This window comes from Channa argus, chromosome 11 (genome assembly GCF_033026475.1).
Source record: "Channa argus isolate prfri chromosome 11, Channa argus male v1.0, whole genome shotgun sequence".
Lineage (NCBI taxonomy): Eukaryota > Metazoa > Chordata > Actinopteri > Anabantiformes > Channidae > Channa > Channa argus.
This window is the reverse complement of record NC_090207.1, coordinates 25,558,645-25,586,088: the sequence shown is the minus strand read 5'-3', so window position 1 is coordinate 25,586,088 and position 27,444 is coordinate 25,558,645. Positions and strand designations below refer to the sequence as shown.

At 39.5% G+C, this 27,444-nt stretch overlaps 1 protein-coding gene across 4 annotated transcripts in view; it reads left to right on the top strand.

Moving 5' to 3' along the window:
* apba1a (amyloid beta (A4) precursor protein-binding, family A, member 1a) overlaps positions 1–25,966 on the top strand; it is a 51,618-nt gene extending 25,652 nt beyond the window's left edge. For 3 of the 4 annotated variants that reach the window (XM_067520301.1, XM_067520302.1, XM_067520303.1), the window contains exons 3-14: positions 774–2,450; positions 7,130–7,231; positions 7,344–7,383; positions 10,374–10,519; positions 14,233–14,265; positions 17,032–17,118; positions 17,278–17,463; positions 17,550–17,729; positions 17,849–18,061; positions 19,360–19,479; positions 19,568–19,708; positions 21,299–25,966. In XM_067520301.1, the coding sequence (XP_067376402.1) occupies positions 879–2,450; positions 7,130–7,231; positions 7,344–7,383; positions 10,374–10,519; positions 14,233–14,265; positions 17,032–17,118; positions 17,278–17,463; positions 17,550–17,729; positions 17,849–18,061; positions 19,360–19,479; positions 19,568–19,708; positions 21,299–21,370 (2,892 nt within the window). In that variant the 5' untranslated portion in view covers positions 774–878 and the 3' untranslated portion in view covers positions 21,371–25,966. The remainder of the gene's footprint in view (positions 1–773; positions 2,451–7,129; positions 7,232–7,343; positions 7,384–10,373; positions 10,520–14,232; positions 14,266–17,031; positions 17,119–17,277; positions 17,464–17,549; positions 17,730–17,848; positions 18,062–19,359; positions 19,480–19,567; positions 19,709–21,298) is intronic. The other variant, XM_067520304.1, reaches the window with a different exon arrangement.
* Positions 25,967–27,444: the final 1,478 nt, after the last annotated feature.

Here is a 27,444-nt window from a genome sequence, read left to right as displayed (position 1 = left end):
AATAAGACATAATAAGCATAATAACTCAGTTGGTAAAGGCAGTCGTCCAAGGACCACAGGGTCAGTGGTTCACTCCCCGGTTCCGGTCCCAGCATTTCTGGGCAAGACACTGAACCCCCAACAACCCATTCCCCATTGAGGAGGGTTGCGTCAGAAAGGGCATCTGGCATAAAAACTGTGCCAAGTCAACATTTGGACAGTGATCTGCTGCGGTGACCCTGAACTCAAAAGGACAAAAAAAAAAGAAGTTTATATTTCCACACAACTATTGTCCAAGCTTACTATTGAGACAATATCTTAACCACTGTTGAATTTTAATGTAGATATACAGTGATAATTGATAAAGCTTTTTGGGTAGAGTGCTTTCTTACACACCACACAAAGCAAACCTGCATAACATTTACACACTGCAAGCTATGAGTGTGGAAATTCTCAGTCATCCAGGTCATGGCTATCCTAAAGATGTTCCTCAGAACTTCTTCTTGGTTCTAAATGACATAAAGTATGTATTTGGCCAATGACCCCCACAGAGGTTAAAGACCTGAGCCTCTTAATCATTCAATTAGAACTGAAGAAGCTTCTTTGGATAAGAAGCAAAATGTTCTCAAGAAAATCAAGCGAGCCCAGTTGCCACTAAAGTAGCACATTTGGAATCAAAGGATAAGGGTGTACACATGTGGCCACTCACTTTTCCCAGATCAGAGAGCCTTTCTTATAGTTGTTTCCTTTCTCTTTACTCAAATAATTTTTTTTTCTCATTCTGTCATTTTCAGTCCCCTCCCAGCAGCCTTTGCTCTGACATCAGAGACATTCCTGCTGACAATGGACTCCTAAAACCTTTCCTCTGACACAACTGAAGCAACCAGAACCAGACAGACATGAATCCCCAGGAGACAGAGCTTGGTCAAGAGGTGATGGAGGAGACCGATACCCCTCATCGCTATCGCCACAACAGCCGGTCACGTAGCCACAACAACCAGGAAAAGCGCTACAGGCGCTGTGAGGGCCCTGCTGGAGTAAGTGCTGGTAGCAGAGCCAGGGCGTCACAGCATCGTAGGCCACAAGAGCAGCAAGAAATGGAGCTGCAACTAGGAGCTCAGTCTCCACAGCCCCAACAGCCCCAGCCCATTCCTCGACCTGGAGTGACACGTTATCGCAGACAGGGGGATAGCGAGGCCCAGCTCAGAGCCCAGCAGCAGAGGCACAGACAGAGGCAGCAAAGGGAGGCAGAGAGAGCACAACATATAGCACAACAACAGGAAAAGCAGCACCACTCCGACATGACCCAGGACGATGAACGAGAAAGGGACGATTCAGTGCTGGCTCGCTCAGCAAGCACAGAGAGCGGCTTCCACACCCATACTGACCGAGCTGAAGGGGATGATGTCTTGGTGATGATGTGTCTGGAGCCTGAGGGTCAGCCAGAGGTAGAAGATGAAGCTGGAACCTACGGATTACAGCTTCGACCTGAGGCGGAGGGATACACTGAGAGTGCCGAGGCTGAACAACAACATCACCATCCACATTCTAACTATCCTCCTCAGTCCCCACCTCTGCCACGTGAACCCCTCTCTGACATCCAAAGCCCCCATAGAGAGGATGACGCAGAGGAGATACTGAATGCTGGCTATTCCAACTACGTCTACACACAGCCCGTCAGTCATTCTGGAGGAAGGTCTGATGTCTTGGCCGGCCAGAGCTTGGAGAGTTTCGATGCTGGACTTATGGATGAAGCTTATTCTGAGCCATATGACATTTACTCACTTTCTGAGCATGTTTATGAGGAAATCTGTGATGCTCCTACATCAGCTTCATCTGCCATAGATGGGGTTGGGGGGACAGAGTCTCTCCAACAAATGAGGGCAGGTTTTCGTCTTCTGGATGGCCGGGCAGGAGGTGGCGACTACCAACAGCAGGAGGCAGTGGGCTCCCGCCTGCGCCACTATGATGAACGATCAGATGGGGAGTCAGACAGTCCAGAGAAAGAGGCTGAGTTTGCTCCTTACCCACGCGCTGACAGCTGTGACCAGGACGAGGACATTGACAGTATCGTGGCTGAGGTCAAAGAAAGCCTAAGCTCTCAGAGTCTGCATCGTGCTACAGACGATACCATAGACGAAGAAAATGTTCTATGTCAGGAAGAAGAAAAACCCCAAGCTGAGTCTCAAACTGATTCTGACAAACAACACAAAGCTGCCAGCCGAGGGAAACCAGCTAGAAAACAGACCGTGAGCCCATCAGAAGAGCCTGTAGCCGTGCGGAACAGTCAGGACAAGAGGGACGCCATATCTCTGGCCATCAAGGATATTAAGGAGGCCATAGAGGAGGTGAAGACCAGAACGGTGAGATCTCCTTACACACCTGATGAGCCCAAGGAACCTATTTGGGTAATGAGGCAGGATCTAAGCCCCACTGCTGAGTGTGACCTTCAGCCATCACTGGAAGGCGAGGTAAAGGCAGCTTTACTCGTTATTATTGATCAGAATGTACCGCATCTTGTTGTTTACATGTCAATGTGTTGAAGAACTCTTGTGACTTTAAAGGTTCATGGTATTAATATTACATAACAATATTTCCATTCTATTCCATTCCATCCATTCTGCTTGATTTATATGATAATGATGATGTACATCCTACATTAGCTCTGTTATATTACTGATTGTCTATATAGATTTCATTTGATGTGAGATTTATTATCATAATTTAGTAAAATCAGTGAAAAGCCTCATAAGCAGCCATTATAAATTTATTTTGACATAAAGTCAGAACTGAATGAATTAAACCTTTTCTTGCCATAGTTTATATTAAGCTAATGTAAATGGTTCCGTTTGTATTTTAAGGTAGACACTCAATTTGAGTTTATATTTCTGATAATAACAAGTCATTCATGTTAGGCCTGTTTTTGCCGCTGACATTTTCTTTGGTAAAAGGTGATACTCTAAGACTTTCTTCAAGGTTGGCAGATGTAATTCAACTGTATGACCATCGTGAAAGATGTTGCTGTTGAATTAGGTGAGATTAGGCCCAGATGTCCAAACATTGAAAACTAAGAAACATCAAAAAGTGTGGTTTTAAAACTGAAATGCATTATTCTTTCTGCATCAGTGGCACCTAGAAAATGTTCATAGGGCCCAGGCGGGGCCAGTGAAAATGTTTTTGTGGCAAACCAAATTGGTCGTCCCTTTGGCAACTCATATCAGCCCGTTGCTGTGCATTGCACAAACTCTTTTTCATTGAAAATACAAGAATACATCCAACACATTTACCTCAATTTTGATAAACATTTCAGAAAAACAAAGCATTTAGAAGTAGAAAAGCGCTATGTAAGTGCAGAACATTTACCATTTAACTACTCTCCTTTCGGCGTATCCCGTGAGTTCAGGGTCGCCACAGCGGATCATTGTCCGCATGTTGATTTGGCACAGTTTTTACGCCGGATGCCCTTCCTGACGCAACCCTCCCCAATTTCTACCGGGCTTGGACTGGCACTGCATCGCTGGGGAGGGGGAATGGGCTGTTAGGGGTTCAGGGTCTTGCCCAGGGACACTTCGACATATAGCCAGGGCCGGGGATCGAACTACTCACCCTGTGGTCCGTAAGCAACTGCCTTTACCAACTGAGCTATAGCCGGCAGGTCATTTTGAACAATATTATCACACATCACCAATTTTCATCATATTTTTCAAGTCTAATCTAGACTAACTGTTAAAGTCACCATAGTGGCTAAGAATTTGCCAAACAGTCCATAAGATAAACTCTTACATTTTGTCTCAACCAGTAACCTTGTTGAGCCTTAAACACTGTGTAACATTAACTCCAGAATCTTTTAGTGTGAACTTCGCACACTAAATTAAACAGTACTCTTGGAAAATATATGCGCTATGTAAAACTACCATGCGTCTGTCACATTATTTGGCCTTTTCATGCAGCTCTAAAAGTCATGGTGCCGAATCAAAACATGGTTCTTGGCCTGAATAGAAATGCAAGTCATGTGGCATTTCTCTCCTTCTCCCACTATTGTTGTCCCTCCTCGCCACTTCATCCAATGATTAATTCAGTAAGGGTGAGACAGAAACGTGAAGGGCAAGACAAGTTTAATAATGCAGCAAGGATCCAATAACAGAATGACAGGAGCTTCTTTCCTGTTGTCGTCACAGTGATCAGAACTTACCTGCAGCCTGTGGGGATTTAAAACCTGGGCTTTAAACTTTATATAAAGACAAAACAAACAGTGTAAATTAATTTAATGACCAAAGAGGACATGATGTCACTGTGTCAACAGAGTAAATTGAGGCCAACAGAGAGACAGACCCAGCCTATTAATTCCATGTTGAATCCTGATACCTGAGTGTCACCTGAGCAGCCTCAGGCTCTCAATCTGTAGACACGGCTGTTAACCACACTGCCACTCTCAACCTGTGGCATATACTGAGGTTCAGCTGAGGCTTGTGCATTTACTGAAAGCCATGGAAAACTTTTGGATGTATCAAGTAGAAAAGCTTGAGGAGGAAGAAGCCAAGCAGAAGCAGCAGACCGAGAAGCGAGATGGAGATGAGGTGTGGAGCTCTGTGATGAGTTTTTTCACTTTATAATTGTTTCATTATCCTTTGTCTCATGAGTGGTAGGATGTGTTCTTAAATCGCACATTATTATGTGTTTATAATATCAAACTTTTCATGTCGAAGCTCTCTTGTAGATTCAAACCATAAGCACAATAAGTGGTGGTGTTTGCTAATTCCAAAGTTTTTTTTTATCTTTCCAAAGTTGCGTTTTTACAGATAATCATTTACAGTATTTTAATCTGATAATTTATATTTTAACAGTTATTTAAAAGTTATTTTATATCATGTATAAAGGTACACAATTTACTTGAAAAGTCAGAAATAAATAGTTGTGCCTGTTGTATTATAGATAATATACTACAATATGTACTTAGCATTTGATTATTATAACCGTTATATGTATTTTAAAGCCCCAATAAGCAGAACTTGGTGCTTTTGCTATTTTGTTTGCTCCTTATGTCACATATTTTTTTTCCTTTGTTTAATTAATTTTAACTTCGTGCAACTTCTTGTATATACTAAATATAAAGTATAGTGGATTTTGTTTTATGATAATAATTTAATATAGCTACTGCAGAAAAATGGAGAATCTTCAAATGCTTATACAGCATTACTTTTCATTTCATGCACTTAAAAATGAAATGAAATCTTAATTGTGACAGTGCAGATGTGTGAAAGGGCAGATGTTACATACAGTACTGTGCATGAAATATATAAATAACGATTCCAATAATTAATGATTATCATCAGTTTTTGAAAAAAACTTTACTAACAACTGCAACTGAACTTAATAATTAAAAGTATAGTATGTGATTCTGGCATATGTTGAGTTAAGGGTGCATTTAGGAATGATTGGCTTAGTCCGATTCCCACAGACAGGATATCAACATGTTGCTAATACTATATGAACATGTTGGTCAGAGTATTTGTCGAACTGTTTATATAAAACTCCTCCAGATGATGTCAGAGAGATACAGTAATTTAAATTAAAGAAGGGACAAGGGAGGTTTAGTAGCATATATAGATTATACAGTGCATTTACACCCCATCCCTAGAACCATAGGAATTAAGTTTTTAATGCTGTGTAAAGGAGAAGCAATTTGGTGTGTTTATAGCCTTAGATGGCTGAACTATCTGCAAATGAGAAAAATGTAAAATTAAAAGAGATGGAACACCAAAAGCAAAGACCTGACTGACTAGAAGGAGGGAAAGGAGGAAAACTGAAATATGTACAGTAAGTACTGCTGCAGACAGCTGTGCCAGAGCTGAGACACAGGCTGTGACTGAGCCGGACCGTATGTGTCTTACTGCTCTACGTTTCTGTGTCATGACATTGGGCTGTGATCTGTTGCCTCGAAGCAGTGATTCATCCAGTCGGTGTGTCTGCGTAACATATCAGCTCACATCATCACAGCTTGTGTTTTTGCCTTTTCACTGTCTGCCACGTTTAGACTCTGAGCATGATAAGGTGGATCGTGCTCTGTGACTGATGCTCCTGCCATTGGCTGTGTGGAGCGCCTGCGTTGATTCGAGTGCTGTGTCTGCTCTAAGTTGGACTCCTAAGATGTCTTTCACACCTCCGGCAATCATTAGGCACAGTTAATGACCTCCAAACTCAGCTCAGATAGTCTCCTATAGGCTGCCTGTTTGAAGTCCAGTATGGACGTCCTGAATTTATTCAACCTGATAGATGGGCTTTTTCTAATGAGGGGGTACATTTACTTAAGAACTGCACTGACATACTTTTTTGAGGTACTTACATTTTTCTCTTTTACAATACTTGATACTTTTATACGAATACCTGACAACTGTAGATACTAGTTACTTTATCGATTCACATTAAAATGACAAAATAAATTCAAGGGAACATTTAAGCACCCAGTAAAGAAAAATAATATAATCCAATAATATAATTGTTCTGCATGAGTACTTTACAATACTAACTATAATCTCTAAATATAATCTCCTAAAGTCTCCAAAGTTCTGCTTATGTGACGACTGTCTTTGTAGATTGATCTCCTGTGACTCCTGGACCAAACTAGCTCATGATAACTCAGACTGTGGTGTAAATAGATCAGCTGTTCAGCAAGGAAAATACTTATGCAAGAGAGATCAGCTGCTGTTTAGGTGTTAGATGGAAATCAAAAACCAGAAAAAATAAGCTCAGAATTCCCAATTTAAGCAATAACATGCATTTAGTATCCAAATGTCACAGCTTAGCTGGAATGACAGCATCTTAACTGACCTGCCCACCGGTTTCTCAGGTTACACACCACTAATAAACCAATTAACAGCACTGACTAACGATGCCCACAAGGACACAAACTGATGTCCCATGGCTTAAAGTTCTCAACATTCAGTCGCTTGGTTATGCTCAAATGAGCTGTTCTGTCATACAAGTTTTCGTCTCACAATGTGACTTCCTTATGATTAGAGTGCTGTTCACCTTTTAAAGTTTTTTATTATCGAGTTCAATTTCGTGCTTTCATCTGTTTAAAGTGATGCGTCATTCTATAGTTAGCATTTCAATTCACAGGTCATAATCTGTTATTCTTCTCTCCTTGCAGTCTCCAGGTTCTGGCTCGCCCTCCCCTCCAGGAGCAGAGTCATCCAGCATACACCTGCTACAACAGGACGACAGCTTGGAATCCTCTCCCTCCAGTAAAGAGGTGTGTTGTTCTGCGTTGTTTATTAGTGTGCAGTCTCATCTAATCTGTTTGTACATCAAGATGAAGTAATTAAAAAAAGAAATTCACATTCTTCTCTCATTTTTATGCACAGTCCAGGAGAAGCCTGGCATCTTTCCCAACATACGTAGAAGGTAAGTGTTTCCACACTGAAGGGAGAAGCGAAAGCCACACGTGCACTACTGCCTGGATTTTCTATTTTGTTTAAAGATTTGAAATGTGATTCTGGATTAAGCAAACGCTACTTTGAGTCCTTCCTGTTGCAAAAATGTTAATAAAACTTTACAAAGCAGGTATGTCAAAGTGAAAATATGTCAGCAATGCTCCGGGAATTGGTTCTGGTAAAGGATGCAACAACAGATGTTCTCGTTTTATTTTTATTAAAGTATTTAGAAAGGTAAAAGTCAGCAATCTCATACCAGTGAGAGCATAGGTATCATTAGGATCTAAATAATGTAGAATGGAGATCAGCGGCTTTTAGATGGTCCCTTCAGGGGTCACCACAGCAGAACGTGTTCCGCACTTTGATTTGACATGAGTTTTCATGCCAGATGCCCTCCTGCTGCAACCCCTCCCATTTTATCCGACTCAGGACAGGTACCATGGTGGCCCTTGGTGGCTGGGCGGTGCCACACCTGGTGAGGTGGGATTCAAACCCGTGGCTTTCTGCATCCCAACCCAGTGCTTTACCACTGAGCCAGATTTATTACAATCTGTTGGACAATACTTAAATACAAATTGTTAAATTGTAGGGTAAGAATGGCCTATACACTAAGTTTAACATTTTATGTTTGTACAGCCTTTATATTCACAAAAGATTTGCTGTAGATTGTTTTACAATCATTTTTTTCATCAATTCTCATATATGAATTGAAACTCACCTCCACTCACTATTGTTGCTGTCAAATTTAGCCGTATTTTTTGCAGCCTCTTTTAGTGCACTTCATATAACATGATTTCACACACTGTTGACTCCTTCTTACTTCATAGGCTGTAAAAAGTGATGTTTTTTCCGAAGTATTTGAAGCTGCTGCAAAACAAAAAGGTACAGACCATTAAAATTATGTTTAAGATTATTGGTCATTATGGTGAGGAGAGGCAAATGATTGTCTGATTTACAACCACAAGTCCAGAAAAGTGGGGGAGATTAGCTCATTAGCTCATTTTTAATTTAATAGCAGCAAAACATCTCAAAAAAGTTGGAACAGGGTAATTTGTACCATTGTGTAGCCCCCCCCCCCCCCTTTTTTTCTTTTACAACTGTCTGTAAACCTCTGGGAAGGGATTAGACCAGTTGCTGTAGTTTAGGAGAGAAATGTTGTCCAATTCTTGTCTGATGCAGGATTCTTGCTGCTTAACAGTCCTGCACCTTTGTTGCCGTTTTTTTTTCATTTTATTAGTGGTGAAAGGTCAGGACTGCAGGCAGGCCGGTTTAGCACCCGGACTCTTCTCCTATGAAGCCATGCTGGTGTGATGGATGCAGTATGTGGTTTTGTCTTATGGGAAATTTGCAAGGCCTTTCCTGAAAGAGACATTGTGTGCATGGGAGCATATGTTGCTCTAAAACCTCTATCTACATTTCAGCATTGATGGAGCCTTTCCAGATGTGTAAGCTGCTCACACCATAGGCACTAATGAACCCCTATACCATCAGAGATGCAGGCTTTTAAACTGTCCTCTGATAACAAGCTGGATGGTCTGTCTCCTCTTTAGTTCGCAGGACACAGTGCCATGGTTTACAATAACAATTTCAAATTTTTATTCATCTGACCATTTTGCCTCAGACCATTTTTAATGAGAACATGGTGCCATTTCTGGATCGTTTTCACATATGGCTTCTTGTTCTTTCACCTACATTTGTGGATTACACAGTGAACTCTGTTCACAGACAGTCATTTTTGGAAGTGTTCCTGAGCCCATGCAGTGATGTCCAGTAGAGAATCATGCCTGTTTTTAATACAGTGCCGCCTGAGGCCCCGAAGATCACACGCATCCAGTTTTAAACTTCGGCCTTGTCCCTTGCGCACAGAGATTCCTCCTGATTGTCTGAATCTTTTGATGATGTTATATACTGTCTGTATACAAAGTCTTCACAAATTTCTGTTTAGGAACATTTTCTGGAATTATCTTGTTTGCTTTGAGATGCAGTTTGTCTCAGATTGGTTACCCTCTACCCATCAGAGGCTTTGCCTCTCTGAAATGATCCTTTTATACCCAGTCATGTTACCAATTAACCTAATTCCCTGTCAAATGCTCAAATTAATTTTTTATTTGCAGCAATTACTTTTCCAGCATTTGGTTTCCCCTCATCCAACTTTACTGAGATGTGTTTGAAATATGTTTCCTAGAATATTTTTCCATATTTTCTCACTCCAATCAAACATACTTTTACTGTAAACTAAATACTAAAGTCCTGATCAATACCAGGACACAAATGACTGAAAATCACCTTAGATTAAGGCTTTAACAAAAAACACCATTGTTTGTTCTTCATTTTACTGTTGCATTACTCTACCCTCCACACTATTTGTTAGCTGGAAACACAGATGAATATTGTTTAGTAATGGGACTATAAATGCCAGCACACCATTTTCTACCTATTTTTATGGTTATATTACCTTAAGCGAAATACCAAAATCATAACCTGGAATACCTAGATAGAAATTTTAGTTCTCACAGGCACAACAACACTGATGAACGCTTGGCCTAATAATGTCAGTGAGATAGTGAGTTTGCTATGTTGAGTCCCCACAGGTTCTCTAGGAATACATAATGTATTGAACTGCACTTCTGATCTAAGCCTGTTGCAAGGCTTTCTGTAGCAAGTAGGGATAGAGGAGGAGAGGGAGACATGATCCTTGTCATTAAACTAGATAAAGGAAATACCATGATGGGTTATCTACCTAATAATTCAATGCAACTTCCGTTTGTGTTGGGATTTTCAACTTTTTACATACTTATTCAAGCTGTTCTAATACATTCAGCACACTCTTTCAACTAGTATCTATGATCTGTTGTAAGTAAAACATTACTAATTAGTGTAGCTTGCTATCTTACACCCACAATGGTTGGCAAACACTGTGTTCCTATATATAGTGAGACTAAAGGACTCTTCTCCCTCCAGTACCAGGGCCCTGTGACCCAGAAGACCTGATTGATGGAATCATCTTTGCTGCCAACTACCTGGGGTCCACCCAGCTGTTGTCAGATAAGACACCGTCAAAGAACATCCGCATGATGCAGGCACAGGAGGCCGTCAGCCGCATCAAGGTGAAAATACACATAGTACGCATTCAATCACATCAACGTAGTGTACTATGAACACGCTGGTCCGAAGACCATTAGAAGATGTTCTACACATACAAGCTCAAGCTCAGTTAGAACGCTGCATTTCAGTTTTAATCTAGAATCAAATAATATTAAATTTCATGTTTTCTGTATCCTTTCATTTTTACGACTCTATTATCCGATTACAATAAATGATTAGCTGCGACACTTACTAATCATGAAATAATTGCAATTTTTAGAAGATTATACCTGCACTATTGCAAATTTCATTTAGAAAACTACAAGACTGGACAGTTAGCTGTATATTTTGGACTCAGTTCCTCAGAATCTAGTCACATTCCAGGTGAAATTTCATACATCATGTTTAAGCAAAATACACTGTTATAGTTACCAAGACATAATTTATCATACTGTTACTGTAAGTAGCTCCTTATATTAACACCAGCTTCAATATATCAAAGGTTCAGGTTTAGATTTGTTTAGATTAGAATTGCAGAATTGCAGTTAATTGTTTAATATATTTGTAATGCTTAATTTTACACTTGTTATTTGGTACTAATTACTGTAAAGTCAGGCAATTTATGATTTCTATATAAACTGTCCAGTTTAGTAAAACTAATCCTACAACATACATCTTTACGAAACGAAAACGCCGTGTCCAGGGAACAGGGTTGAATTTATTTGTGTGTTTTCTGGCATCAAAACTAAATACACAGAGTCAAAACTACACATTTACGAAACCTAACATTTGGTGAAGCTTTGGTCAAACCTTTAGCAGACTCTCTTCGTAGCCTCCTCCTGACGTAATCATCCTTCTTTCTTCATTATTCCATCAACTCTGCTGTGCTTCAGGTCCACAGGCAACAACACAGACATCCCTGAAATATGTAAAATCCAAAATGCACATTGTACTGTGAGTTGGTCAATCCAATGAAACCTGGTATAGTTGAGACAGAGAAGCTACTAGCTATAGTCAGTCATCATCATTAAGAGGAAGTTCAGACGCCTTAAGCTTGGTACATTAAAAGACATGAGAACTTTCATGAAGCTTTGTTCCCAACAGTATAAACTAATAAATGAATGCTCTTAATGTGTTTGGCTCAGTGACTGGCTCTGCTGTTGTTAGTTATGTTTATCTCTTTACTTGTGTTCCTTCTATTGTTTTACTTCTCTCCCTATCACCCTGTCACATCACTAGGATCCTCTTGTTGTGCCCCCACCCCCCCATCCCTCACACACATACACAGGTACATTGCAGTAATGATCCAGCATGTGTCACAGTGTCACTGCACTTCAAAGCTTGAGCTTGAATTTTGGGTTGTGTACACAGTGACATCCCTACCGATCTTGTAGTTGTGGTGGCAGATTGAAGCAAGATGAATAATCTTAACAGAAATATAGTTTTTTCCTCCACGAGGTTTACTGTAGTTGCAAAGACAGTATGTTTCATGAGTCCTTTTAGCTTAGCTGCTCCTGTGGTTGACTAGTGTTAGACTATTCTACCACAGCTGAAAAGTCTGCCTTCTTCAAATCCTACCCACGGGCCAACAAACATGCTAACATCAAAATGTGTTTTTAAGGTAACAATCATGGTGGCACTGTTTTCTTCTACTTCCATCCTCAGCACCACTTCCAGTAGTCTGGCTGTAGTTCTGACTTGGGAGTTTCTCTTTCGAATATTTTTCTTTAAATTACTGAAACATGTTTCATTTCTTTCTGAGCAGCCGTGCAGCTTCTGTTGGCTGCTGTTATGCAGACAAACGCTAGGCCTCCTAAGGAGAGTAGAAAACACAGCCTACATTCCTAGTTTACTGTACCTGCAGATTGAGAGCGTGACAACTGCATCGAGTGTGTAGCTGTCATGTGTCCCTCAGCAGTGCCCTCGGTTTGACCGTCCATCACGAATATGATAGAAGTAGTCTTGTTGAAGCTGGTAGTGACAAAAGTTTTTTTTTTTTTAGGGTTAGGTTCCTCAGACTTTGGGCTTTCTCTTTTCTTTTAGTGTCCGGCCATCCAGGGCCCACATTTACCATGTATCGCAGTAGGAAGTGGGTCCAGCTGGCCAGAAAATCTCAGTTAACCCCTTGTTTTCAACCCCCTTTTTTGCGCAAAATGGTTGTAATTCTTAAACAGTAAGGGCTACGCTAATGAGCTTGCTGTCATTAGAAATGGAGCACTTTCTAGTTTTCTGAGAAAAAGACAGAATCTTGTTAAATGATATTAAAGCAAACTTGATGAGGAAACTTGGTAAAAATGTATCCTTGCATACATTTTTAGTGTTTTTCTTTTTTTACTGAAAAGTCTCAAATGGAAAGATGATAAAAGGTAAGGAACGGCAAAATGCAAATTCTGAACTCTCGTTACATTTTCAGAAACTGTTGTTGCTGTGGTTCTCTAACCTTAAATTGGTTTATATCATTGGAATTGTGAGGTGTTTGGCTTTCTAACAAGGGATAGTTTTGTTTGGGATAAAGTGGTGCAATTGTGAAATGTCTTAGGTGATTATGCGTATGTGACGCGGCTGACCCAGGCATAAACTGGCTGTTTTAAACTCATAAAACCTTAGCTTTGCAACAACTGTTATATCACAAATTTCCGTTTGGACAATAACAAGTTAGATGGCCCACTGTTTTAGATTCCGTAAATTCAGCTTTATTCCTTTCTTTATTCTTTCTTTCAGCTGCATTATTGCAAATTGTAGCTTAACTGTACATTCTTTGTAGGTTGCCGGTTATTTTTTTCAATTAACAAGAAAGATTTTTTTAATTACCTACTTCAGATGTTATCATGACATTTAGTGGTGATTATCTGTTGTTATCAGCACAATATCTAATGGCCAGTAGGTATCATACCTGCTCCACATCCCAGTGGGCTCGTTATGAGACACAGAATTAAACCATATTTTTGGTTACAAATACAATACAGAAATAACATTGACTCGAGATATCAAATGAGACATTAACCGGTGTCTATTGTCTCAAAGTCTCTTGTTCTGTCACCCAACCATTACCCCCGAACTTCTTCCTGGCAACATTTTGTACATTATGTACCAAATACCACTCTGACACCTATCATATTTACCACGACCGCTAGATGTCACCAATTTCCCACAAATGTCTTTCATAAGAACTATGCTAGAAGGCAGTAGGTGGCCCTGCCAAAACATAACTATGGGCTGATAATTGCTGTTCACTTACTATTACGTGGCATGATAAAGCTGGGACTGGCTGCTTTAATCTTTAGGAGACATGTGCATATTTTTAAACTATATCTGCTTCCATTATCAAGGTGTTAGTGAAGGTAAGTACAAACAGGATGAATGTCCACAAAAATGTAAACATATCCTTTAACTAACACATAAGGAACGAGTACTAAGTAAGCCAGCAGCCATACTTTGGGCAATGCGTGTTTGGAGTGTGGGGGGTTTACTGTGGGATGAGCAAAGCAGAAGTGACTGCTGCAAAAGTGCTTTTAGTTTCCAGTGATTTTTTTTATATTTTCCCAACAGCAATCTCCAGCATGTGAACACACCAGAGTGAACAAAATCCAGCACATGTTGCAGAGCAGATTGAAGTTATTATATCTGACATACATTGAACACCCCACCCCTGCTCTCTCCCTGTGATTCAGTCAGTCTCTCCTGTGCAGTGCTCTAACCCATTATTCTTGTGTCTGCTTTATTCCATGCCTGGCAGACGGCCCAGAAATTAGCCCAGAACAGGAAGAAGGTGCAGTACCTCCATCTCCGTCCTCAACACTATCAAGTGCAGCATCTCTCTTTCCTCTGCTTGGCTCTCTGTCTCTGTTTGTGCATCGCTGTCCAATCCTTTCTTTCGTCCTCAGTGTTCTGTCATTCTGATTATTTCTTGGTGTTTTCCTGAATCCAGCTTCCAGCTTTGTTTTGTTAAAGGTGATAATTTTTTAATTCAGTATAACTTTCTGCTTGTTGATGGGGTCCCAGTTGCTGGATGCAGGAAAAACTGCCATCGTTCTCACACTGTGCGTATTCAGTGTTGTCATGGAGTCTGTATTTGGACTGATTCTTATTGGTAAACCACTAAACATTCTAATACTACTTCCTGTATCACTTTTCTCTCACACCACATGCACACTTGATAGCAGTATGTCAGGTTGATATACTGCCATCATGATTACTTCTTAGCAGTGGTCTGTTGTGTCTCTGTGTAAAAAGTGCCATTTTTGATGATGACAGCAGCAACTATCTTGTTAACTACCGTATATGTGTGGCAGTATGTGTGTGGAAGCATTCAAAGTACTGGAGGAATGACTGAGAACATTTACTCAAATAGAATTATCAGTATCGCAGTGCCAAAATATTTTGTTATAATTAAAGTTTCAGCATTTAAAATGTTGGTTAAATAAAGGTCCAAGTATTGGTGCAAAAAATACCTAAAGACTTAAAAGTAAAAGTAATCGTTATGTCAAATGACTGAAAGCGATTGGTGGCGCAGGAGGTAGAGCGGTCATCCACCAATCCCACAGTTTTTTTGTTCAATCCCAGCTGTGTCCATGAGCAATACACTGAACCCCAACTTAGTTGTGACTGTGTGAGTGTGAATGGCTGAATGAGAAACAGTGTAAAGCAATTTGATTATCACTTTAATACTTTTGATATTATTGGATTATAATAACTGATGCAATAATGTGTTCATCACTTTAATGTAGCAGCTGATAATAATGGAGCTGATTTTCATGAGCTTATACATTATTTTGAAAATAAAATATTTTAAGAATATATTTTAATAACTTTATGTTCTGTGTTTGGTAGCTTTTTTTGCCATTTTTTATAAAGTATGAAGTAGCAAAAAATTGAATTAATGAAATAATGAAAATACCACTTCTATAAGGGATCTCGCTGTATGGTTATATCACTGGGGTGAAGATGTTCTACAAAAACTAGCTGAAAGTAACTTACAAATTCTGTCTTGTTCCATCACGCAAACACAATCCTCTCCTTTAATACAGCAGGGGCACATTGAAAGAAAACAGCTTGGTGGAGTGATTTGGCTTTGTGTACCCAACATGGGAATGCACACCCAGGTTGTCCAAAATGTTTCATGCTGCTTAGAAATGATATGCCACTCAAGGCTTGTCCATACTGCTTTTCTGTGCAGAAATGTATTCAAATGAGGCGTAATAAGTCTCAGTGTGATAAATCAAGTGTATTACTTCCAGAGTTTTCAGTAGGAAAATTGATCTTTGTTTTCTTGTTGAGTTGCAGAGAAAGACGAATAACACAAAAAGAAAAACTCAAAACACAGCAGTTTTTGAAGATATTCACTAATCGTGACTAATTTGGAAGGTTGAAAAATCACATTATCTTCAAATAATCTTTTGAATACATTTTTGTGACTTTTGGCCTCCATTGAATAAGTACAGTAGGAAGCATCTTTTGGAAGGATGTTTTAAAAGCCGGAAGAAATAATTCAAGCGCATAATTGCCAAATGGGACTAAAGGACACACATACTCATGGGTACAAATTCTGTGAATTTAAACACGCATTGTGTGTTGTGCATGGCTTTTGTCATGGATACACATGGGGAATTTTACTTTAGGGAATATAGTTCATAGCATTTTAGAAAACATTTGGTAAATGTTGTATTAAACTCTTTCTGCTAAAAGAAATACAGTAAATAATGAAAAATGTAAAAATTTGATTGCTCATAAATCTTATATTTTTAGGTCAATATCCCACAATTCCCCTAATTATTTGCTACTTATTTGCATTTGCTACCTTAAGTTTTAATTGATATAGGATTTAATTTCTGAGGGCAGCAATACCAACAACAGCTTTATCTGAATATCCCACCACTTTTTTTCTGTCCTTCTAACTGTATGCAACACGCACACTGTGCTCTGCCCCAAAACACACATACAGGCAAAGCATATTTCAGGTTTGTGGAATGGTTTGATGCTGTGCAGACTGAAAAATTACATCAATCAAATGCTGTGTTCATATGGTCCCCTGGCTGTTGTAAAACAGTGCCATCGTATCCAATAAAGGAATCATATTCTGTTCATTTCGTCAAATACACTTATTCTTAATAATTAGACACAAGTATTGAAAAATCCGTTCTGCATTACCGTGTAACACTAATGATTTTCAGCTTTTTTAATGACATAGGCATATTGCGATGTTCATTAGATCATAGTTTACTGAAATGAAGGTAAGAGGAACACAAGCTCACATTTTACATTTACGAAGGAATTTGTCAAACTACGAAGTGATATAAAGTGGATAAAGTAGTATTTCTGTTGTATCTTTGTAGTTTGAGTCCAAACTTATTGGTTGTTGTTTTTTTTTTTTTGTTTTTTTTTTCTGAGATGGTTAAATGAAATTAGCATGGATTTTATGTTTCAGTATGTTTTTGTTCAGTGTGCACCCTGCTGGTAATGAGATGGTTGCTGAACATCGTGGTTCATGTACATGTGTCTAAAGTTTGCCTTGCAACTTTTGTGTGTCTGTATTCAGGCCCCTGAGGGGGAGCCTCAGCCCATGACAGAGGTGGATCTCTTCATCTCCACCCAGAGAATCAAAGTGCTCAATGCTGACTCCCAGGTACTATCTGAACACTGTGACAATAAGCCAAGAACACTGTAGATATATATATATATAAGATCCTTAACAAACATGGTTACAGTATGTTAATGTGCTCATGATGGGCTAACAATCATTATAGTCTTCAGTAATTTTGACATGTGCTTCTCTGACTTCCAGGACACAATGATGGATCATCCTTTGCGAACCATCTCCTATATTGCTGACATTGGAAACATTGTGGTTCTGATGGCCCGGCGCAGGATGCCTCGACCCGACTCTCAGGAGAATGTGGAGGCCTCAGAACCAGGTCAAGACAGCAAGCGGCAGTACAAGATGATATGCCACGTGTTTGAGTCTGAGGATGTGAGTTTAACAACAACTTATATGATGTCTTTGCAAGTTATAATTAGTTTTTTAGACATACTAAGTCCACCCATCTTATCCTTTAGGCACAGTTAATTGCTCAGTCCATTGGACAGGCTTTTAGTGTGGCTTACCAGGAATTCTTACGAGCCAATGGCATCAACCCTGAGGACCTAAGCCAGAAGGAGTACAGTGACTTGCTCAACACTCAGGACATGTACAATGACGACCTCATCCACTTCTCAAAGTCTGAGAACTGCAAAGAGGTTCTGTTTGACTCAAAGTGTTTTCTACTGGCATCTTAACAGTAAAGAACCAATAAAAAGTCCCATTTGATTTCTCTCTAACTTCAAGATGCTTCTGCCTCTGTTTGCTGTGAGCTCAGGTGTTCATAGAGAAAGGGAAAGGGGAGATTCTGGGTGTGGTCATCGTAGAGAGTGGCTGGGGCTCCATCCTACCTACGGTAATTATTGCCAACATGATGCATGCTGGTCCGGCTGAGAGGTCTGGCAGACTGAACATAGGGGACCAGATCATGTCAATCAATGGGACCAGCGTGGTGGGACTGCCACTTTCCACCTGTCAGAGCATAATAAAGGTTTGTATATTGTGATCACTTTTAATAACTGACCACATAAAGTTGAGATTATTAAGAAGATTATGAAGGTGCATGTGTAACTAGCACAGAGGTAGATAATGTTTTCCCAACTTTGCACAGAAGGGACATGGACAGATTAAGAGAAAATCAACCCCTTAATCTGGTGCATGTGCAGAAGGAGGAGCTTTTCATGTAATATGTGGACTAAACTCATGTTACTCAATCACATAATTTTATAACAAAACAATAGTTTTATTCTAATTAGTATTACTAGTTTACTAGTAGTATTTAGTTTTTAAAGGTTAACTAGAGCGCGAAAATACAAATATTTGTGTTCTGAAATAATCGGATATAAATTCTTCAAGACGCCACTGAGATTAGCGAATAAGAAACTAAACTTGTGGAGCAGCTTTTTCTCTCTGTGTCTCTGTCGTCAGGGGAGACGGAGCAGACAACTCAGGTAAAGTCAAAGTTACTTCTTAACTTGACCAGACAACATTAGTGTCCCCGCAATTCCCCTTCCACCGTTATGTGTTCTCCACAACAAGCTTGTTGGTTAAACACAAACTGCTACCTGTTAGTTTACATCCACCTGAAGTTGGAAGTTAGAAAAAAGCTGGTTGTGCTGCACTTAATGCGTTAACTGTTAAACCTAATGTGGCACAGGTTCTAGTGGACACTGAGACAGTCACACTCATCAGACTCCCAAACAGCCATCAGTAGACAGAGGAGGACAGGGATCAGTGATAGGGACTGATTTCATATTCATTCTTCTATTCTGTTATAGTATTTAAACTAAAGTTAACTGAACTGTTTGCTGAGAAATTGTAGATTGTACCACATTGCTTTAGTTTGAATGGAACAAACTCTTTGCTTTAGTTATATTGTGGAGAGACTTCATATTACTATGTAAAACACAGATTACCAGCTAAGACTGGATGATTTCTGGGGGGAGGAGTAATGCCCAGCAGTGCATATTTGAATTATTATATTGAAATTTTGAAATGTAAATGATTAATCATTTTTTATATATATTTTAAAATAAACAAATTTACTTATTATATTGTGTTTTATTATTAATTATTTTAAAAATAAGAAAGAGATTAGTGGGAAAATAATCAAAAGATAAATCGTCAAAAGAAAATTGTCAGTCTGTGACAATTTTTAATTGTGCTCAGCCACAACATTGTACCCAGTAAAAAAATCAAACCTATCTGTCTGTTATTTATTATTTGCATTTTTATATTCACACAGAATACGATACTTAGTACCATGTCTCATTACTTTGGTTTATGTAGGGTCTGAAGAACCAGTCTCGAATCAAACTGAACATTGTCAGATGTCCCCCTGTGACCACCGTTCTCATCAGAAGGCCAGATCTCCGCTACCAGCTGGGCTTCAGTGTCCAGAACGGCATTGTGGGTAGCATATAGTTCTGCTCTGTCTTTACGTTAAATGATTCTCGATGCTTAATTTGTAAAAAGAAGAAATCTGTCCCTTCAACAGATCTGTAGCCTTATGCGCGGCGGCATTGCTGAGCGAGGCGGAGTCCGAGTGGGTCACCGCATCATCGAGATCAACAGCCAGAGCGTGGTGGCCACACCCCACGAAAAAATTGTCCACATCCTGTCCAATGCTGTGGGAGAGGTGAGACCTAGATCCTTCCACACACTTACTGAAGTTACTGCATGAGAATAAAATGTTTGGTACTTACATAACACTGAAGAAACGATTTTCCGCCATATGATTATTAGAGTCATTAGCATTGAATGACACGGCTCTGTCACTGAGCAGAAGATACAGGATCACATGTCTCCTAATGAGCTTTGCAGCAAGGACTTCCAACTGTGCTGTTTGCTTGGGTATAAACAGCAACAGCTGCTACATGACACTCAAAAGGTACATGTCCGCACTCAACCCTGCAGGGCTTAAAACAACATCCTGACCTCCCAGTGCAGAGTCCCAGGTCCGAAGAGTTCAAAATGGCAGGTGTAGACAAACCCCAACACAGGATAAGGCTTCAAATAAAAATACTGTATAGCCTAATGTTCTAGTGGAAGGACAACAGTGGGGATCTTAATTACAATGCATTTAATACTTAATGTTAAAGTATACATTTTGGAGTTATTTTTAAAGATTTACATCTTTAGGACGAACCACAGACACAGTCAGTCAGAAAGTGTTCACCTCTTTTGCTTTTATCATATTCCACACTGATCAACAGATTTTTGATTAGTATTCCCCACCTTTAAATTGTGGTGGCTGTAGCTCAGTTGGTAAAAGCAGTCGTTCATGGACCAGAGGTTCGATCCCTGGTCCCGGCTATATGTCGAAGTTACTCTGGGCAAGACGCTGAACATCTAACAGCTCGTTGCCATCCCCAGCTATTCAGTGCCCAGTAGATTTGGGGGTTGTGTCACCAAGGGTATCCGCTGTAAAACTGCGGACAATGATCTGCTGTGGCAACCCTGAACTCACAGGATAAGCTGAAAGGACAAATAAATATATAAATAAAATTCACAACCTTTAAATTGACTCACCTAAATTATTACTGGGGCAGCACAGTTAGTTACTGGAGATCCACTGAGTGCAGTTAAATCCATCATAAAGACATGGATGGAATATGGCAGATGTGTAAATATGCCTAGAACAAGTGAAAAACGCCAAGATAGATTATTGCTTTTTATTGGAACTGAATATTTTTACTGGATTTATTGAAAATAATCAAGAGCCCTGTTTTTTAAGACAACAAAAATAAATATCTTTCATGTACAGATGCATCCTCTGTTAATCGACTGTCTGTCATTAGTCCTATTATTGGTTCTTTCATGGTATGTGGTGAGAATAAGAGAAATATCCAATAGTAATAGCTGTAATTTTTAAGGTATAATGACGTTATGGTCCAAGCTCGGTAGAAATTGGGGAGGGTTGCATCAGGAAGGGCGTCCGGGGTAAAAACTGCCAAAATCCACATGCGGACAAATGATCCGCTGTGGGGACCCTGAACTCACGGGATAAGCGGAAAGGACCAAAAAAAAATGTTCATTAAATTTCTGAAGTACACTCAAATAAGATCCACCATAATATTTTCCTGAATAATTCTCCAACAAGATCCGCGGGAGAATTGTGCAGGAGACTTTTTCCTGTCTAGATTGGCAACCGGAACTGATGTTCAAAGGTCTTTGCTTTGAATTCTTGCATAATTTGAATGCTTTGTCCTGTTCGTGACTTTCTCAGATTCACATGAAGACGATGCCTGCAGCAATGTACCGCCTGCTGACTGCCCAGGAGCAGCCTGTTTACATTTAACAAGACAAAAAAAAAAACCCTGACCTCACGCACCCTTTAAACTTCCTGCTGTCAAATGTCACTCCAGAAGCCCAGTGCTCCTTCTGTACCCAGTCTACCCTTCAGCTGAGTTTTTTTGGTTGGACTCTTCTGTTGCTCGGTCTCGTTCTCAAGTGTCAACTGAGAACATCCACTGAGACATTCGTTTTCTCACTTTGGCTAATGGTACAGTTTGTGAAAGGATGTTCATACCTGCAACGCAATGCATTTCCTTCCCGGTTCACTGCTGACGTTTTCCTAAGTGTATCTATAAAGTTTCGGAAACTTGACAGTTTGGTAATGGTTCTGGTCATTGTCAAAATGGGAAAACAACTGACACATAGTCGAAACCTTAAATTGATGAGCCGGTGGTAAACCCTGAGTGTGGACTTGAAGGCAGCCTTCACACCCTGACTGTAATTCTGTCACGCTGCTATCTCACTGGCAGAACGCCGCCTATGTCTGGTAACGTTTTCACCGACGGATCATTTCTGTGAGAAACTCTTTGTTTAATGCTGTAGCTACATTTAATGGGACCAGCTGTACTTACTTCTACTGCAGTCCACTTAAAATACTATACCTTTTTTTTTTTTAATCGCATAACACAGAGCTCTCCAAAGAGAGAATGTGTAAATCCTGCTGACAAATGAGTGTGTGAACAGACTCTCCCCCTAGTCACATTCCACACATTAGCTGTATTGTTTAAGAGCTGATGCTGCTACACTTTGCACTTCACATCTTGAAATCTAGTCGATTGTTACAGTAGTCGTGTTTCCTTTGGTTTAGATTTCATATCCTCTGTATGTAGCACCAGCACTAGCTTCACATGTCATTTTGTAACCACCATTAAAGTCATATTCTTTCAGCACAGACCTTTGTCAAACCGATGCACAAAGACAGAAAGACCATGTCACACCAACCCTGATATCTCGGTTCCAATGTCATCTCTATTTTACTTGCATGAGAAATAGTGGACATGCGTTTTTCAGTCCATTGCTTTGTCTTTAATTAAAAAGAGAAAGTAAAAGATTGATCTGTCTGTTGTAAAACACACCGAGCACAGCTTTTTAATTTGGCTTTTAAAATAAATATGTTCATTTAAAAATAATAAACACAATATAATATAATAATGTGGTATAAACTTTGGAATACATCATGCAACATATATGATGTACAGATCACCATAATTCATGGTGTACATGCAAATAATTCCTTTATACAGGGTTTTGGAGGCATGTGTAGCACATAGAGAGTCATGTCACACTGACCAATCTTCTACTTTACTGTTTTTCTCGTCCTTGTTAGGACTGTTACTTTCCTGTCGCTTAAAAACTTCCTGCACATATTTTACCACATAGAGTTTACTTGGGAATTGAAGCACTTAATGTTAAATACAGAAGGAGCAGATTTTAGACAGTAGAATTTATAGAAAAAGAAAATGTTGCTGACAACAGCTCGTGCAAAAATAAAGGAATTTATTTCCTTTCATTTATTTCCTTTATTGTCAATGTAATTATGAGTGACAACAGTCAGAGCAGCAGAGTGGTAAGAATGACTGACTCTAGGGATGTGGAAACAGACATTTTACTGAATTCATCAAGACAACAAGTAAATGTGGAGAAAAGGGCCAGATCAGAAAACAAGGGAATATTGAATATTCCTTGTCACAAAGGTTCGACTGTCTCTGCATTTAAGCTCAGTAAAGGTCAACACACTTAATCCAAAGACCTCCTCCATCCTCCTTTTTACATGTAGCATCATTTAACAACCAAATATTTAAATATATGACAATTTATCATTTATAGTCTTATATTGAGTTGAATGTTAAGAAATAATAGATTATATGATTCAATAAGAGGGTGAAAATAGGGCACATTTGACATAATTTGGAAATGATCGGGATTGTAACACTGTTATGAATCTGTTCACGGCAGTAGAGATGGTGGTCACGAAACACAAACGATACTACTGTTTGTGTGTATTGTAAGGCCACGTGTCTATAAAGAATGTGAAGTTGCATCACGTTGTATTAACTGTCGAGAGAAGCAGGCGCCATCTGGTGAGATATGCATTCAGCCTCCTACAGCAATCACAGTGGCTTAACTGCACACCATTGGTTTTTGTTATTAAATTTGTTCACACCGATGGAGATGGCAGCACCGACCCACTGTGGTGATGCGTTTGCGACAGAAAATCAGAACACAGCCTCCAACTCACCAACACAAAAGCAGGGGAAATCTCCCAACATGGCGCACAAAAACCCAAATTCCGCACAAAGTGATGTTAACTTCCCGTTCTCTACTGATCCGTCGGAAAATGAATTTCATCTTCACCACAGCTCTATCACAGATGGTTCTGTGTTCCTGCAATGCAAGATGTTAGCAGGTTAAGCAGAAATGTGCAATTTCTTTTTGTTTACATACTTGAAATGTGATTCTTTTATTCTGTTTTTTTTGTTTGTTTGTTTAGTTTTTTCTTTTTAATGGTTTGAGGTAGTTTGTGAAAGACCAACCACCAATTTTCAACTTGTTTCCTATGGATGTAGCTGGGGAAATGATCTTTGCCTTTCATAGACAAAAATATCTCTACTTCTAGAAAAAAAAAAAAAAATTACGCCCCCTGAACAAGAAACTCCTTCACTTAATGTCATGGGGAGTTTTCCAGCTAGATGCACAGATGTACCTGATTATAAGGAACGCAGAGGGAATTTTATTTTTCTATTCATAATACATATAGTCCACAAAATAGACCCATAAGTAGCAAGTAAATATTGGTGAAGTCATCCTTTACACAAAACAACACTTTTGCATTTGAATGGTGCTTCTAAAAAGCTGGATATACAATCTGGCTGTATCCTTCCTAACAGTATAGGTTTTACCTTTTTTTTAATCTATTTTTACTAAATTTACCTTCTAAAATACATATTACAATTTTTCCTGCTTCTCTTCCTGTAGAGAAAATGTGATTAAACAATGGTTTTAACCAGCAGTGGTTAGCAGATGTAGTAACTACAACATATTGTCAACTTTAGCTCCATACACTGATCAGGCATAACATTATGACTAGCTGTGCAATTTAATGTAATACAGCAGCTCTGCCATGAATTTCACTTTTACAAGTTTTTAAGTTGAAACTGTCGTGAAAGGTCATATGTGTTTATTATTGAGGTCAAAGCATTAAAAGTAGAGGTGGTTCTAATGTTTTGTACACTCTATTTAAAATGAATAAGGTGGCCAAAAATGTAGAAGCACTTCTTTCACTGTAGCCACAGTATTATATTACATTAAAATTGCGCAGGTGGTCATGATGTTTTGCCCGATTGGTGAATATTGTAAATGTACACCTGCCCTTTACATATGTGTGTAGTATATCAACAGAGCTGTTTTTAAAACTTTCTTTTTCTCTGGAGCAAATGGCTGCATGTCCTCCCTTCTGACATTAAACCATTCTGTGAACTATAAGCGGTGTAATATGGCAGTCAAATCAAAAGCTTGATGGTAAAACTGATGTATAAAGTCATAAACTTAGACGTTTTGTGAAGGAGCATGGAGCCTCTTTCAGTGTAAACTAAAGCATTTTCACCCAGCATCCATCCTTCATGCATCCCCTCCTGCTTTTATACGAATGTACCTGCATCCTGTATCACATCAGCTTTTATTATCCGTTTGGATGCTGGGAACATCTCCTTTTAGACCTTGCTATGATCTCCCCCCACCCCCACCCCCACCCCCACCCCCACCCCACCCCTGTAAAATCCACAGCTTTTTTCCAAATGTCTGTCCTCAGTGATGAAGCTCATCTTGGCCTTACTATACTATTACTAGTGGACTTTTTAGGTTCAAACTGAAGTGCAGTAGAGGTGATGGCAGCCACTTTTGGAATTGTCTGGAGCCTTGTGATAATGCTGTACCATTCCTGCTTCTAGTGTGTGTGTGTGTGTGTGTGTGTGTGTGTGTGTGTGTGTGTGTAATGTGTGATCCATGTTCAAACTCAAACCAGCTGGATATATAAATTACACATATAGATGAACTATATAGGAAATTATGTAAAGGCATATACAGTACTTTTAATGGTTATTTTGTGTGTCTGGGTTGACCCACAGTACAGTATAGGCAAGCTCCAGTCAGTAGATAGCAATGTGAAGGCTCATTTAAAGCAAGTGGAATGTAGGAAACTGCCTGAAATAATGTTTTTGTTTGTGTGTGTGTGTGTGTCTATATATATAGAGAGAGACACACACAACACACAGAGAGAGCACAAGGTAATTTAAAGTATTTTCACTTACTGGTCTGTGAGGACCAGCTGACCAAGGAAACAAGCACTGGATGCTGGTGGCAGGCAGCAGCATCAGCTAACACGTATTTACAAGTGCACTCATTTTGAATGTAACTGGAACATTAACGCTCAATGTGTCTATAAAACGTACAAGACAACAAGCATTTCTGTAGAGCAGCAGCAATGTTTAATTTATTTGCTCGCTTTTTTCTGTGATGTTCTAGCTATTGCAGCTCCAAATCCTCTTACCAGAGCCAGAATGTTTGTAACAGTATTTACAACAATAAATGACTTGCAGAAGGACTTTGACTCAGACTGTGGTTTCTATAGGAGCTCAGTACGATCTCTCCATCTTCTGTGGGAGCACAAAAAGCCAAAGCTCTTGAACAAGTGGCCTGATAAATCTGCCCATAGTAGGTTGGCCTCTTAAAATGAGACAAGGAGCCCAGTGAGGGAGGACCCAAGACACGTTTGATTCCTCTGAGGGAGTCCAAAAAGATTGTACAACTCTTACCTGAGGTCTTCAACAGTCAAGGCATCATGGGAAAGTGGCAAAGAGTTCATTCTGCGACCAAAATGTAATTTTCTTTACTAGATGCTGCATTTTGGGCTCAGTGGTAGAACATTGGGTTGGGATAAAATGGGAGGTTCGTGGTGGGAAGGGCATGCAGCATAAAAAAACTCATGGCAAATCAACGTGTGGAACATGTTTCACCGTGGTGACCCATGAAGGAACAGGCCAATAGCTGCTGGTCTTAACCGATTTACACCGAATACATCTAAACACTGCGCATAATCACAAAAAGCATCGTCATACTGTGCTTCCCTGCAGTAGGTCCTGGCAGGCTAGTGAAGGGTCAAAGTTCGGTCTAGTTCGGTGGTCTAGACCAGGGTTCGACCTTCTTTCATTTTTGACTTACGGGGAAACAGTCCACACTGGTTATTGGTTGTAACTGCTGCTATCTAGTTCATCTATTAAATGCTGACTTTGAAAGGGGCAAAATATTTAAGCAACCGTTTATTTTTAATAGATACTGTTTTCGAAGGTTTGTTGATTTGTTTAAAAGTCAAATCTTTCTGCCCAGCTAACAACATATTAGAATATTAAGATGGTGGTTCAGTGTGATTATATCAATATTTACTTAATTCACATCATTTAGAGCAGTAATGGCAAAGTTTGACCAGCTTATTACATTAGGTGTCATATGTCATAACAGCGAATAAACAACTCAGTGAGTGTTGTGCATATCATGCCGAGTCATAGCCCAACCCATCACCTAAAAGCATAACAAAGGATAAGGCTGGTGATTTATTATATTTTGACATTGCCACCAAATCCCACACTAAGACTGTGACTAACATTGAATAGTAATGTCTGTATTTTTAATAAAAAAGCCTTCAGCCTTCAAATTCTTTGTAAAAAAGGAATCTCAACAAGAGCAGGGGTTTGTTTCACTGATGTGTTTTGAATAGTTTTGGACAACGATAGTATGGTAATGACCGATAAGCTATATCAGGTCGTAATTAGGTTGAAAATACAGGAAATCACCAGCATTCTTCTTTAAACCAAAAGTGATGGAGCCCTCTATAAGTCATGGTAGGAAATTTCTCTCAACAACTTAAAGAATTTTACCATTTTTAACATAATACAGATGCAAAAGACACTAAAACCAACAATTAATTGTCTCTACTCACGTTGAGTGTCCATCAGTCTGAAACTTGGATTAGGGAAATTTTTTTGTGCTATAGAGATTCATTGCTGTCACGACACTGAAACGCCC